At 35.5% G+C, this 14,732-nt stretch overlaps 1 protein-coding gene across 1 annotated transcript in view; it reads right to left on the reverse strand.

The window, feature by feature from the left end:
* Positions 1–11,981, reverse strand: part of sirt6 (sirtuin 6) — a 32,095-nt gene extending 20,114 nt beyond the window's left edge. The window contains exons 1-2 of the mRNA XM_067363234.1: positions 11,818–11,981; positions 11,233–11,360 (exon numbers count right to left, since the gene is read on the reverse strand). Coding sequence (XP_067219335.1) covers positions 11,233–11,360; positions 11,818–11,883 — 194 coding nt within the window. The 5' untranslated portion in view covers positions 11,884–11,981. The remainder of the gene's footprint in view (positions 1–11,232; positions 11,361–11,817) is intronic.
* Between the last annotated feature and the right edge of the window lie 2,751 nt (positions 11,982–14,732).

The following is a 14,732-nucleotide window of genomic DNA, read 5'->3' on the forward strand; positions in this document are numbered from 1 at the left end:
GTTCAAGGATTTCTTGTGAACTAAGTATCTCAAATGAAACTTTTGACTGTCTTGCAATGATTCAATATCACAAACTTTAACAAATGCAGTGTTAAGTTCTTCCCAAAGCAGACTCAAGTTTGTGCATTTAAACCTGAGCACCTTGACTCTTAAAACTGCATAAAGCCAGGCAATCAGAATTGAGCTCAGAATGTGCACTATACGCAAAAGGTCAGTAAACAGTCTGTGAGCTTGCCGTCTGAGCCTCAGACTATATGTCCCCACTAAGATCTCCACTTATGAAATACTGCATGGCACACCAACAAAGCTGACCAAACAGGCCGGTGTTAAGAACAGGAGGCAGTACAGTTGTGCAATTTGGGAAATTGGAATGAGATTGCAGTGCACTGCTGTTTAAATGCTTGCAGAAATTATGTTAGCCTGTTCTCCTGAAGCAATACCAGTGCGACTTTGTTTTGTCTTCATTTTCTTACCCTCACATCATTCCAAAGTTCATTTCTTTCTTCAGAAGAAAAGGTTTAATCATTTCATTACATTTGTACTAAGTGACAAGTATTGTATAAAACATCTCTTGATTATTTTAAACTAGATGCATTTTATGTTGCAAACATTTGTATTTACACTACCATTCAACAGTCTGGGGTCTGTACATTTTTTTTTTTTTTTTTAAGAAATTAATACTTTTATTTAGCAAAGATGCATTAAATTGATAAAAAGTGACAGAATACTTTTACACTGTTACAAAAAAAAAAATGTATTTCAAATAAATGCTGTTCTTTTAAACTTTCTATTCATCAAAGAAACCTGAAAAAAAAAACGTATCACTGTTTTCACAATATGAAGTAAATATTATGCAGCACAACAGTTTCCAATAACAATATTAAATGTTTCTTGAGCAGCAAATCAGCATATTAGAATGATTTCTGAAGGATCATGTGACACTGAAGACTGGAATAATGATGCTGAAAATTCAGCTTTGACCACAGGAATAAAATTACATTTTAAAATATATTAAAATAGAAATCTGTTATTTTAAATTGTGATAATATTTCAAAATATTACTACAAAATATTATTTTTGATTAAATATGTGCAGCTTCGGTAAGCATAAGAGACTCTTTCAAAAACACACACACACATATATATATATATATATATATATATATATATATAGTACAGTCCAAAAGTTTGGAACCACTAAGATTTTTAATGTTTTTAAAAGAAGTTTCGTCTGCTCACCAAGGCTACATTTCTTTAATTAAAAATACAGTAAAAACAGTAATATTGTGAAATATTATTACAATTTAAAATAACGGTTTTCTATTTGAATATATTTCACAAAGTAATTTATTCCTGTGATGCAAAGCTGAATTTTCAGCATCATTACTCCAGTCTTCAGTGTCACATGATCCTTCAGAAATCATTCTAATATGATGATCTGCTGCTCAATAAACATTTAATGTGTACAATTGTACAAAATATTTGTGTACAATTTTGTTTTCAGGATTATTTGATGAATAGAAAGTTCAAAAGAACAGTGTTTATCTATAATCTAATCTTTTGTAATATTATAAATGTCTTTACTGCCACTTTTGATTGATTTAATGCATCCTTGCTGAATAAAAGTATTCATTTCTTTAATTTCTTTTAAAAAAAATAAAAATTCTTACTGACCCCAAACTTTTGAACGGTAGTATATAATGCTACAGAAGCTTTGTATTTCAGATAAATGCTGTTCTTTTGAACTTTCTATTCATCAATGAATCCTGAATGTTTTCAACATTGAAAATAATCATAAATGTTTATTGAGCAGCAAATCATCATATTAGAATGATTTCTGAAGGATCATGTGACACTGAAGAAGTAATGATGCATCATATGAATAAATTACTTTGTCAAATATATTTAAATAGTACACAGTTATTTTAAACTGTAATAATATTTCACAATACTACTGTTTTTTACTGTATTTTTAATTAAATAAATGTAGCCTTGGTGAGCAGACCAAACCAAAAACATTAAAAATCTTAGTGGTTCCAAACTTTTGGTAACACAGTTCGTAAATGTGGGAAGAAGGAGGCGGGAACCGGCGAACATTCCACAAAACTTTAATATAAAATAAACAAAGAACAAAACGAAAGTAATGCCGGCAGACCCTTGCGGACGTCTGCCGGCCACACAAACATAATAAAACATAAAATAAAATCCAGGCCTGGTGGTCTCTCGTCCTCCACGGTCGTCGCTCCTCCTTTTATGCTCCCGGAGCACCTCCGTGAGAGACTCAAGGCCGGTGCGCCTCCCAGGTGATGCTTGTTATCACTTGTGTCACCGGCCTCGCACCGTTCCCTCACGGCTCTCGCCCGCCCTGGTCGCCACATACCCCCATTGCCCCTCGCAGGCCGGGGGGTACCTCCGAGACTGCGCTCTACTCCCCCCCGGAGCCTGTCTCGGCGGCCGCAGCACCTGGGGTAAGGACAGACGAGACGACAGAAAGGAGACGGAAGTAAGGGGAGCGACAGGACGAGAGAGGGGAGAGAGGAAAAAGAGAAAAAAAAAAAATTCTTGGTCCGGTTCCCCGACACACTGCCGCGCGGTCCTCAGCCTGCAAAGAGGCTCTTTCTCGCGGTGCCATGGGTGCCATGCGGTGGCACTGGACGCTCGGTGGACGGCCCGATCCTCGACCGCCTCCTGGCGGCCGGCGATGGCTCCTCCGACTGAGGGCAGCCGGCAGCGAGTCCCCCGTCCCCTGCTCCTCCCCTTCATGGCGGACGGCAGCAGGCTCCGGCCCTTGGCGAACGGCGGCGACTCCTCCGCTCCCTCCTGGTCCAGGACGGCAGCCACCCCACCTCGTCCCAGGAGCACGGCATCCGGGTCTCCGTCCCACCTTTCACAAGGCTCCAGCACCACCGCCTCGGGCAGCCTCTTGCGGTCTACACACACTCCCGCGCTGCCCGAACTCCGCAGCACCGCGATCCCCCTCAGCAGCGAGGGCTCTTCGACAGCATGTCCCTCCTTCCTCCCGGGTTTCAGCACCAATGTAACACAGTTTGTAAATGTGGGAAGAAGGAGGCGGGAACCGGCGAACATTCCACAAAACTTTAATATAAAATAAACAAAGAACAAAACGAAAGTAATGCCAGCAGACCCTCGCGGACGTCTGCCGGCCACACAAACATAACAAAACATAAAATAAAATCCAGGCCTGGTCCTCTCTCGTCCCCCACGGTCGTCGCTCCTCCTTTTATGCTCCCGGAGCTCCTCCGTGAGAGACTCAAGGCCGGTGCGCCTCCCAGGTGATGCTTGTTATCACTTGCGTCACCGGCCTCGCGCCGTTCCCTCACGACTCTCGCCCGCCCTGGTCGCCACAACTGTGTAATATATATATTATATATATATATATATATATATATAGTTGATGAGAAAAAAAGGCAGGGACATTCTGCTAAATAACTCTAAATAAGTAACATTTCTGCAATTGGCAGATAGGTTTGTCCATAACTTGCATTGCATTCAAACTACACATTTCATCAGTAGGACTGCCCCTTGGGAATTAAACTCCTTTGGCATTCCACAGACAAATCTAATTTAGTTCAGATGGCATGAGGTGAATAAATGGTGACAAAATTGTCTTTTTTTTTTAAGTGAATTTCTTTGCGTGTTATATGCGATCTTGACAGTCAGGCAGAGCCCTATTTGCACCTATAGAAGCATCGCCTCTGAAAATAGTCTGTCAATCAAGATTTGATAGACAGGTGTTCTTATGAGAACACAGGAGGAAAAATGTGCAGTTGCTCAACGCATCACATACGTTCCCTCTGATAACAAGCCGATGGAATAACAAAGAGGAGAGAAAGGAAAACCAACCAGATGAAAGGAGAATAAATGTAAGAGGCATCATTCAACATGACGTCAGCACCCTCTAAAATTAAAACCCCTGCACAGTGTTAGCAAATTATAATGACAAACTAGATGAAGGTGAATCCAATTAAATCACCCTTAAATTCATGGAACATTAAAAATTTGTACATCAAACACAAATCTAAAAAGTATAGTGAATTGAGGTCATCTTGGATCAGCAGCGTAAAAAAGCAGTGCAAACACACACACACACACACACACACGCACACACGCACACACGCACTCATAATGAACATGAGATGAGACTGCAGTACTACACCCAGTTTAAATCTAGATTAAAGACGCATCTCTTTAACAAAGCATTCACATAATGCATCTCATATCAGATCAGTTGCACATGACTATCTTTGCTTACTGTTATGAACAGCAGCTACGCTAATTATTCTCTATTTGCTTTTCTGTTTTAGCTCAGGACGCCCTTTTCAAAGCTACTTTGAAATTATATGTATTGTGAAAAGCACTATACAAATAAATGTGAATTGAATTGAATTACACCTAAAGCCACCGTCTTTAAATACGTTTTTTTCCCCTTTTGTTTGGACGAAAAAAACCTGCCATATTTCACCCCAAATTGCACATTTAAATTTTTTGCGCAAGTATACAAACTAATAAATACATGTTTTGCATACAAAATGAATGCTACTTTATAACCATTAAGATTTTTTTGCATTGTGACATTTAAGCACAACTCCTCATCCTCATTATCGCAATGTAAAAAACAAAAACAACGTCTAAATTAACATGACATGTTAACCCTCAGGTTGTGTTCAGGTCATTTTGACAGAAAAATGAAAATTGCATTGCACATGACGCACTATACACTATGCACTTATACACTATGTACTTATGCACTATTTACTCATCCATGTAGTGCGTGAATTGTATAAAGTTATTTTATCATTTAACAACGGAGTCCGATACCCCTACGCTACATAATTAAAGCTGCGACAGTTGAGTGCATGAAGTGTCCAAAATTCCACACTTCTTTTGTTCCATTAATTTAGTGAACCATCCAGGTATTTAAAGCGCTCTTTTTGTTTTTGGAATTTTCAAATAGTGCACTACTCGTGCTATTTGTACTTAAAAATGTCATAGAATAGTGCATAAGTACACGAAATGGGACACACCTCTAGTTAATGTTATTACAAACTTACTGACTTTACTCACCCAGGGTATAACTACTTGCCCAAAAGTTTGAGAATTTTTGTAATTTCTTTAACTAAATGTTTCTCTTATTTTCAATCTCACACAATCATTTTCAATGGATGGTCATTTTTGGCCAAAATAAGCTTAGATCAATGAGGTGTACAATCAGCCAGTATCAAATATAAATACAAAATTTTGTAGTCCGGTCATCTTTAAACGGGAACACCACAAGTATGACTTTGTTCTATTTTGTACAAAATAAAAGCATTTCAAAACTAACTTTGTGCTTAAAAATTAAAGCACACTTGTGTGATGAACAGTGCAAATTGTTTCCATATTTTGTTGAATACGGTCAAATTTACACAAATTCACTCAAAAAAAGGAGGTGCATGAGCTCAGATCAATGAGGCCCATGAAAAATCAGTTCCAAAAAGAAATACAAAACCTGTCGTAATTAAAAGAAAACAAGTCGACAAAAAAATTGAATCCAATATTTGGTCATTATATAATATAGCATAAGCAACTTACAAGCAATTTTTAAAAAGTCGGTTATTTTAAACACAAAAGGGTTTTAATTGATAAAGCAACTGTGGCTGGACAGACACAATTTTACATTCATCTAAAAAGTCATGAGTATCTAATAAGAATTATTATTGAGAATAATTAGAATTACTAATAACCAAATAAGAAAAATTCTGACACATAATGACAATAGCTGCATCTAATATTGAAAGCTGAGTCATTTGGAGCTCGCATTTACGTCATCAAGGAGGTCTCATTTCAGAACCAATATAAAATTTTCCATTATTCCTTGTGAATCAAGCGGAAATTGTTGTAATTTATTTATGATTCTTTATGATTTCTTTATGATTTATGAATGTAATGGTTACTTTTGAAATGAGGTGACTTCAATGACACATACAGCTGATAAATGAGACCTCCGGAGAACGCAGCCTTTGAAATGAGACAGCAACTGACAACTAGGGTCCCAAATGTCACAGTGCAATAAAATCTGGTTCATGGTTCATAAAGCAGTTTCTTATTATTTCTTTGTTGATTCCGGGGTATAATATAAGGCAGATGTTCTTATTGAAAGTCCCCCAAATATGAGTACAGAATATATTGCAAAAGAAACAATGCATAATATGGCAGCTTGACCATACAAATTAAATAAACTCAATAAGGATCATGTCTTTTATACTGATTTATAGAAGTACTTAGTACTTAAATAGTTCTAAGCAAGTCAATGCTTTCATATGCTCCCAACTATACAAGTAGATCAATAAAGAAAAAGTGCTCATCTTTGCATCAGTCAGAGCTGATCAATTATGTGGTGTGAAATTGGAAGTTTTAATATTAGATAGAAAGAAGCACTAGAGTACAGCGGCAGGCTTCATTTAGAAACTGCCCAAGAGCTTTCTATTAAAATACTGAGATCAGAAAAATTTTCTCAGTTATTCTCCCATGAATTTTTATCAAGACAGGTAATAGGTTATCACAGCGTTCATTAAAATTAATGATTTCTACTTTTTTTAATTTGGCATTGTGATGCTGAAGCCATCATGAGAGCAGAATCAAAGCATGCATCTCGCTGACTGGACAGTCAGGATATACTATACAGAAGTTGAAAAAACTCAATAACTTGAGGCAACCAGTTTCATGACTTTTGACTATATTCAACTCTTTGAAAATATTGTTGCGTCAACTGAAAAGTTTGTCTATCCTTTCGTCAAACATAACTGATATAAGTTCTAAAAACTCAAACTTGCGGATCCAAGTTCAATAAGTATTAAGCTGAGCATTAACATTATACATAATAGTGACACAGAAATTTCTTAATTTGTCTAACTTTTGTATCAGTTTGTTAAGCAGACTGAAAAGGTAAGTTACATCTACACTGTAAAAAAAAAAAAAAAATCAAAAGTTGAGAAAACAAAAGTTTAAGGCAACAAACTTCAGCAGATTTTTGAGTTCTCAACTTGTTGTATTCAGTTTATATAACAAAAAGATGAGAAAACTCAAATATCCGCTGAAGTTTGTTGCCTTAAAGGTGCCATCGAACATTTTTTTACAAGATGTAAAATAAGTCTAAGGTGTCCCCTGAATGTGTCTGTGAAGTTTCAGCTCAAAATACCCCATAGATTTTTTTTTTTAACTGCCTATTTTGGGGCATCATTAAATATGAGCCGATTTATGCTGTGCGGCCCCTTTAAATGCTCACACTCTCCGCCCACGGAGCTCACGCTTGCCTTAAACAGTGCCTAAACAAAGTTTACACAGCTAATATAACCCTCAAATGGATCTTTACAAAGTGTTCGTCATGCATGCGTCAGATTATGTGAGTACTGCATACTGTTATATTGTTTACATTTGATTCTGAATGAATTTGAGGCTGTGCTCCGTGGCTAACAGCTAATGCTACACTGTTGGAGAGATTTATAAAGAATGAAGTTGTGTTTATGAATTATAGAGACTGCAAGTGTTTAAAAATGAAAATAGCGACGGCTCTCGTCTCCGTGAATACAGTAAGAAACGATGGTAACTTTAACCACATTTAACAGTACATTAGCAACATGCTAACGAAACATTTAGAAAGACAATTTACAAACATCACTAAAAATATCATATCATGGATCATGTAAGTTATTATTGCTCCATCTGCAATATTTCGCTATTGTTCTTGCTTGCTTACCTAGTCTGATGATTCAGCTGTGCACATCCAGACATTAATACTGGCTGCCCTTGTGTAATGCCTTGAACATGGGCTGGCATATGCTTATGCATATGCTATATGCATATGTGTTATGCTGAGATTCGCCTGCTCTTCGGAGGTCTTTTAAACAAATGAGATTTACATAAGAAACAATGGAGTTTGAGACTCACTGTATGTCATTTCCATGTACTGAACTCTTGTTATTTAACTATGCCAAGATAAAAGTTTAAAGGTGCCCTCGACTGAAAAATTTAATTTAAGTTCTATGACCTGTTGATTTTAGTGTATACACCAAAACCGAAATACTCACTGAAAATGGATGAAACTTAACAGAAGTGAACATACTTACTTTAATGTGACTTGCACTTTTACAACAAAATAAAATAAAAAAACACTACATAGAGCTAAACAATCTATTAAAAGAAGGGTAGGCAATTTTGGAGAGGCTAGCAAAGGCAAGCTAGCTTTGAAAGCATAAGATCCCACCCTTCCCTTCTCCAAAGCCACGCCTCCTCCAAAACACATGAACGTGCACAGCCAGAGTCTGCAAAGTGTCACGAGAGATGGCGGTAAATTATTTTATGTCGCAAACATTAGAATAATTATGAACAAAAACAACTTAAGAGCTCCAACTTGTACCACCTGATTGCTGCAGATGCATTTTATCATGGATAGTGTTGGGAAACTGGAAAAGGGTAGCGCTAGATTACAGTTCAAACGAATACTCGTACACAAAACTTCTGGTGATGCGCAGATCCAAAATAACTCCAAGATCAAAAAACATGGATAATGTTGCCATAGAAACGCATAAATCCACTCAGTGTAAAACGTCAGGGGTTGTCATGTTGTAAGCACTAGTTCGACCCTCAGAGCAAACCTCACATTAAGTTCTTGCCGTTTAATATTTTAAGTTTCCCATCCTTAATGGCCTAAAAGGTTACTTTAATTCCTTATTTAATGTCATCCTTTTCCACATTCGATAGTTCAATCAATCTTTAAAATGTTTGTCTGATAAAATGTAAATTTTATTTTATTTCCCGCAATACTGAATACCTGGATGACCCACTACATTTGACTAAATGTGGAGTATAAAAACGATTGAAACATTCATTGCTAGATATTACTGCTTCACATTCTTAAAAACTGAGCTGTATGCAGTTTATACTGTGCAGTATGCAAATATGCTAGACACAGCCTAAGATGAATAAGAGTTTCAGATGTTGTTTGTAATAAAACTTCATATCTCCCTCTAGTGGATTACTGTGAATATGGCAGACAAGTATAACGTCATTCTTTCTTAACACATGCCAATTTAATCATCTTTGAGGACATATTAATGTGGAAGTTCATTGATATTTTTCATTACTATTGCACAAGCAAGTTGTATCTGTACAGTAAAAAAAAAAAAAGAAAAAGAGCAAACACACAAACTGAACCAGCATGCAAAGAAATATGGAAACAAACAAAAGCTTTATTCCTGGCTAAGAAAGCCATGGTTTTAGTCATCTCTGAAGGATTAAATCCACAGGATTATCTTTATTTCCTTCTACTGGGCTGCCAGAAGATTAGGAATGTGGGTGGAAAACATAAATGCATCACTGCCCATTGGCTTTAGCTCAGTTGATGGCATTACAATGAGAATACCTATAAATATTTTAGTCCTGATTTTAAAGAGACAGTGAACACGTTTAGGTTTACACGACTCCTCTATGAAGAAAAGTGCACTGCTCTTAAAGGGTTTAATTCACCCAAAAATGAACATTACAAATCCGTAAGACTTCCATTCATCTTCAGAACACAAATGAAGACATTTTTTTCATGAAATCTAAGAGATTTCTGTCCCTCCACTGAAAAAGTCTGATGGTTCAAAACGTTCATAAAGAAATTGTAAAATAAAACCATATGAAATGAGCAGTTTAATCCAAGTCTTCTGAAGAGACATGATCACTTAACAGATTTTATTTAGGCTTTTATTCACATATAAATGTTGATTTTGGTTAAACAGATGCTCAAGCATGAACCAATGAGGTTTATTTTTAAGTGTCACACAAGCCCGCTTGAGCTTCCGCAAGAACCAGTGTGCTTTATTCTAGCACACCAAGCAAATATGGTTGAGCTTATGTCTGCCGATCAATGCTTAAATGTGAATAAAAACCTAAATAATTTTGTTCAAAGTTTTGAGTAAATTGACTTTCAACTGAGGGACAGAAATCTCTCAGATTTTATTAAAAATATCTGTATTTGTATTTCAAAGATGAATGGAAATCTTATGGGTTTGGAACGGTGAGGGCGAGTAACTGATGACAGAATTTTTATTTTTGGTTGAACTATCCCTTTAAAGCAGGGGTCTCCAAACTCGGTCCTGGAGGGCCACTGTTCTGCAGTTTAGCTCCAACTTGCCTCAACACACCTGCATGGAAGTTTCTAGTATGCCTAATTAAGACCTTGATTAGCTAGTTCAGGTCTGTTTAATTGCAGTTGGAGCTAAACTCTACAGGACAGTGGTCCTTCCAGGACCAAAACTGGAGACCCCTGCTTTAAAGGAATAGTTAACCCAAAAATTATCCCATAATTTACTCACCTCCAAGCCATCCTCGTTGTGCATGATGGATGGATGCACTTTTTGGATTCAAAAACCTGGGCAATATTCAATGCGGTAAACGTGATTTCACCAAGTACGTGTTCCTGGATCAACATCTTTGTTGATCCTGGAACAACATTCCAATCAACCAATCAGATTTGAGGGACAAGTTTACCATTTATATCAAGTTTAGGTTTACAACCTGGGTTAGGTGCTTCCACAACAGTGTTATTCAACTACCATTTTCCTCTGATTTTAGGGATAAGTTATGGGTAAGGTTAGGTTTAGGGGTTGGGAAAAGGTTAGGACTAAATCTTCGGATAGGAATTTTGTTCCAAGATCAACAATATATGTTGATCCAGGAACATGTCTTGCTTGGCAAAATCACGATGAGCATTCAATGCCAATACACAGCTGGGAAAAGCCAGGATATTATTTAATATAACTCAGATTGTGTTCGGCTGAAAGAAGAAAGCTAATCTTTTAAGAATTCTTATGTGAATTATGTACATAAAACAAGACTTGAAAGCTAATAAAGAAGTCAAAATTTTCAGTGAATAGCTGAAAATTATACAAGAAAACTATTGTATAGCTTAATATGACAATATAATGGAAAAACAAGATGACGCTGACAACTTTTGTGATGCTTTTTGTCAATTTTGGTGCTTGACAGCTAGTCAGCATGCATGAATTCAAAAGAGCAGTTAGAGCGCCCCCTATCATAACACAGATGAACAGCAATAATATTCTATACTATTTCCCACAAAAAAAAAAACAACTCTATGATCCCATTAAAATATATTGTTTTTAGACTTTTGAAAATAACATTAATGCAAGCATGTTTTTCACCCTCTTCTGCAAGTTGTGAGGAGTACCTGAAGTCCGGGATCCCTGTGGATGTGCTGATTCCAGCTCCTGAATGCACCACCATGTACTGCGACTCCTTGATCCACTGGGCCAGTGTCTCCACTTTAGTCTTCAACTCCTCTGGGCTGTCAAACACCTGCAAACGTACACACGCAAGCATATAAATACAAAAGTGTTACTGTCGGAGCCTGTTTAACGTGATATAAATGATATAATCAACGTGCTACGTTGCTTGGCAACCATAAACAGCTGTACATTTGGGCTAGTGAACTGTTACATGGCGTTAGATTTGCGGTAACTTTTATCACATTAATACCGTTTCCCCTTCACTGTGGTAAAATCTAAGTAACACACGATCTCTCATGTCTTAATTATTACTATGTTAATTCAGTAACTGTTTAATGTTTGTTTGGTAGCCATTAAGTTATGAACTGCATACAATGGTCATACCTGCGTGTGTCTACAGAGACTGCAACATCTTACAATACATAATAGTAGTACATTTCACAAAGCAAACCGCAAATATGACGCTAATGTGCACGAAATTAAGCTAATTCTAGCTAGCCGGCTAACATCAACAATGTAAACATCACCTCCGGGAGGCCGCAAATGCCTTTATCCGCATATGGAGACAGTCCCGCGGCGTAATTCACCGACATGGCTAACTTCCTTATAAAAAGGTAAGGTAAAATGTGTCAGTAAAAGCAAGAATTTCTATTGCTCCGTGCAATCGCTTCTGTGTGCTGCTGGTCCTCTGTGTGACGTCACGAATGTGTGTACTGCGTGGAGTTCTGCTGTGCACATCCTGGATTACGTCAGTGAGGTTGCGCGCAGGTGGTGGAAATTAGAGATCTGTCTTTGACTGGTAGAATATTGTTACCAAAAGCATGGTTTTTAAATGCAAGAAGTTTCTAATAATCTTTAGTTTGTAATAAAAAAGTTTCTAATCATTTCTAAGTAATCTTTACAATTAAATGGATTCAGTTGGATTTAGTTTTTAACTAAATTGGCGGTATTACATTTCTCATCAATTGTAACTTTGATATTAATAAAATCCCCATTAAGCTGTCTAACTTTCATAGGCAAGCTCTGTTATCCTGGTTATTGGCGTATAAACACAATTTCTCTACCCACAGATGTTTGATATGGAATAATAAGGATATTAAACATAAGAATAAAACACTTTTTTAAAAATATATATATATATATACATTGGTTTAGGAACAACATTTTATTGGTGACACGGTTGTTTCCTATATCGGCAAAGGATTATGCAGTTGTTTTTGATGCTATACCTTCTGGTCTCCTTCAGTTGTTGCAAGGTGCTAATGTTGTTGATTTGGATGAACTTTAATTTAAGGTTAGATGGTAAAAGTATTGTTGATAAAAAATGCAACAATTTCCTTAGACAGATTTGTCATTCACTTAGGATACCCCCAGCTAAAAGCTTTTGGAATTCACGATTCTGGGACATTCAGTGGGAGAAGGTTTTTTTAGTTTCCAGGAGATACTGTGTCACCAATAAGATCCATGAGGTTTCATTTAAAATGATTCATTTACCCAGTTAACCAGGTTATAAAATGATTTAAGAAAGATATTGATTTGAAATGTCTGTTTTGTAATTTGTATGATGAGACTCTTTATCATTTTTTTTAGTATATTTGCACTAAATTGTGGTGTGATTTTGAGGTCTTTTTTAAGGAGATCTCTGGAACTGACATTAATCTGGAGGACAAAAATATTTTATTTTTTTATGACAAGCCTTTAGAAAAGAACATTTGTTTTGTTCTTAATTTGTGTATTATTTTAGGGAAATATCATATTCATAAATGTTGATGGGCAAAAAAATATGCCTAGTTTAATACAGTTTAAATTTGAGCTTTGTCATTATCTTAAATCATTGGAGGGTGTAAGGAACACCAAAGCAAAAAAGACTACAGACTGTTGTAAGGCCTTGAAATTTTATCCTTTTTAAGAATCTTTGTATTTATTTTGTTATTAGAGATATGCATTTGTCTCAATACCCCTGTGTGTATAGTTATTTATCCTTGTATTATCTGTCTTTATTTTTTATTCATTTTTCAAATTTAATATATTTTTGTACTATTGTTATTTTTTTATGTAATGTGTGTGTAATATATATATATATATATGTATATATATATATATATATATTTATTTTATTTTTTTAATTATTTTTTTTTACTGAATAAAGCATTAAAAATCAGCTATACTACTTACTGTTTTTTTCTCAAGCATTTAATAATAATAATAATAATAATAATAATAATAATAATAATAAATAGAGCAAGATGAATCACAAAAAAAAAAAAAGAAAAAAAAAAATCAGATATACTACTTTTGTAAGACCATTTTGGTAAAATATTTTATGGCAAAGAATATTGATGATGACCAATCTATGTTGTCATTGAAAGATTTATTATTTGCTCTTATGGAGGACTGTACAGACAAGAGCAGTCAGGTTTATATAAAAAAAATATATATATATATATATATATATATATATATATATATATATATATATATATATATATATATATATATATATATATATATATATATATATACTTTTAATAGCAAAATTCTATATTCACAAATGTAAGTTTTCTTGCAAAAAAAAAAAACTGTTTTACATCTTTCAAGAAAGAAATTGAACATTATATTGACTCTATACGATTTTCTATGAAGCAAAAAGCACTCATAAATTTGTAAACTGTTTAATATTTTTATGTAGATTTATATAAAGCCCTCTCTAGTGTACATTTGTTTGTTACATGTATGATGTTATATATTGTATTTTGATGCATCTGTAACATTTTTAGCCTAATAATAATAATAATAATAATAAAACATACTACATAGGTGAAATTTGTTTTTCTGTCCATCACCATAATAGATCCAAAAGAGCCTTTTTTTCATGTTCAAATATGATTTCATATTAGGATCTTTTTTTAAAAGATTATATTGTTTAGGAAAAAAAGGTCCCTTTATCCCCAGTTGATAGGATATAAATTGAAAGGTCTAGTCATAATATTTACCTTGCTGAATAGCATTTAAAAAGAAACCCAAATAACAGATGCCATGAAACTGCAGTTCAGTTGATTTCTTATTGGCAATTTGAATAATTTTATTTGGAAGATACTAAACCAATAGGCCTATATATGATAAACTTTATGATTTTGTTGTCATATCTCAAAAACACACAACACAATTAGCCTAAAACTTTTACTAAAATTAAAACGAAAACAGAAAATATTAAAATAAAATATTCTATCAAATCTATCCATCCGTGCAGTGAAGTATTAGTCGGCAGATGGCGCTACGGGGCCGCGCACGTGAGTCGTGACCGCGCTCTGCTCCCATCTCCTCTTCCTCCTCCTCCTCCCAGGTGCGAGGGGCGCGAGCTTGACATGTTTCGAATAGAAAGCGAGCGTCTCGTTTCCAGCTGAGCGCGTACTCTCTCCCGGCGCGTGTGCGTGCGTGTGTA

This window comes from Chanodichthys erythropterus, chromosome 16 (genome assembly GCF_024489055.1).
Source record: "Chanodichthys erythropterus isolate Z2021 chromosome 16, ASM2448905v1, whole genome shotgun sequence".
Lineage (NCBI taxonomy): Eukaryota > Metazoa > Chordata > Actinopteri > Cypriniformes > Xenocyprididae > Chanodichthys > Chanodichthys erythropterus.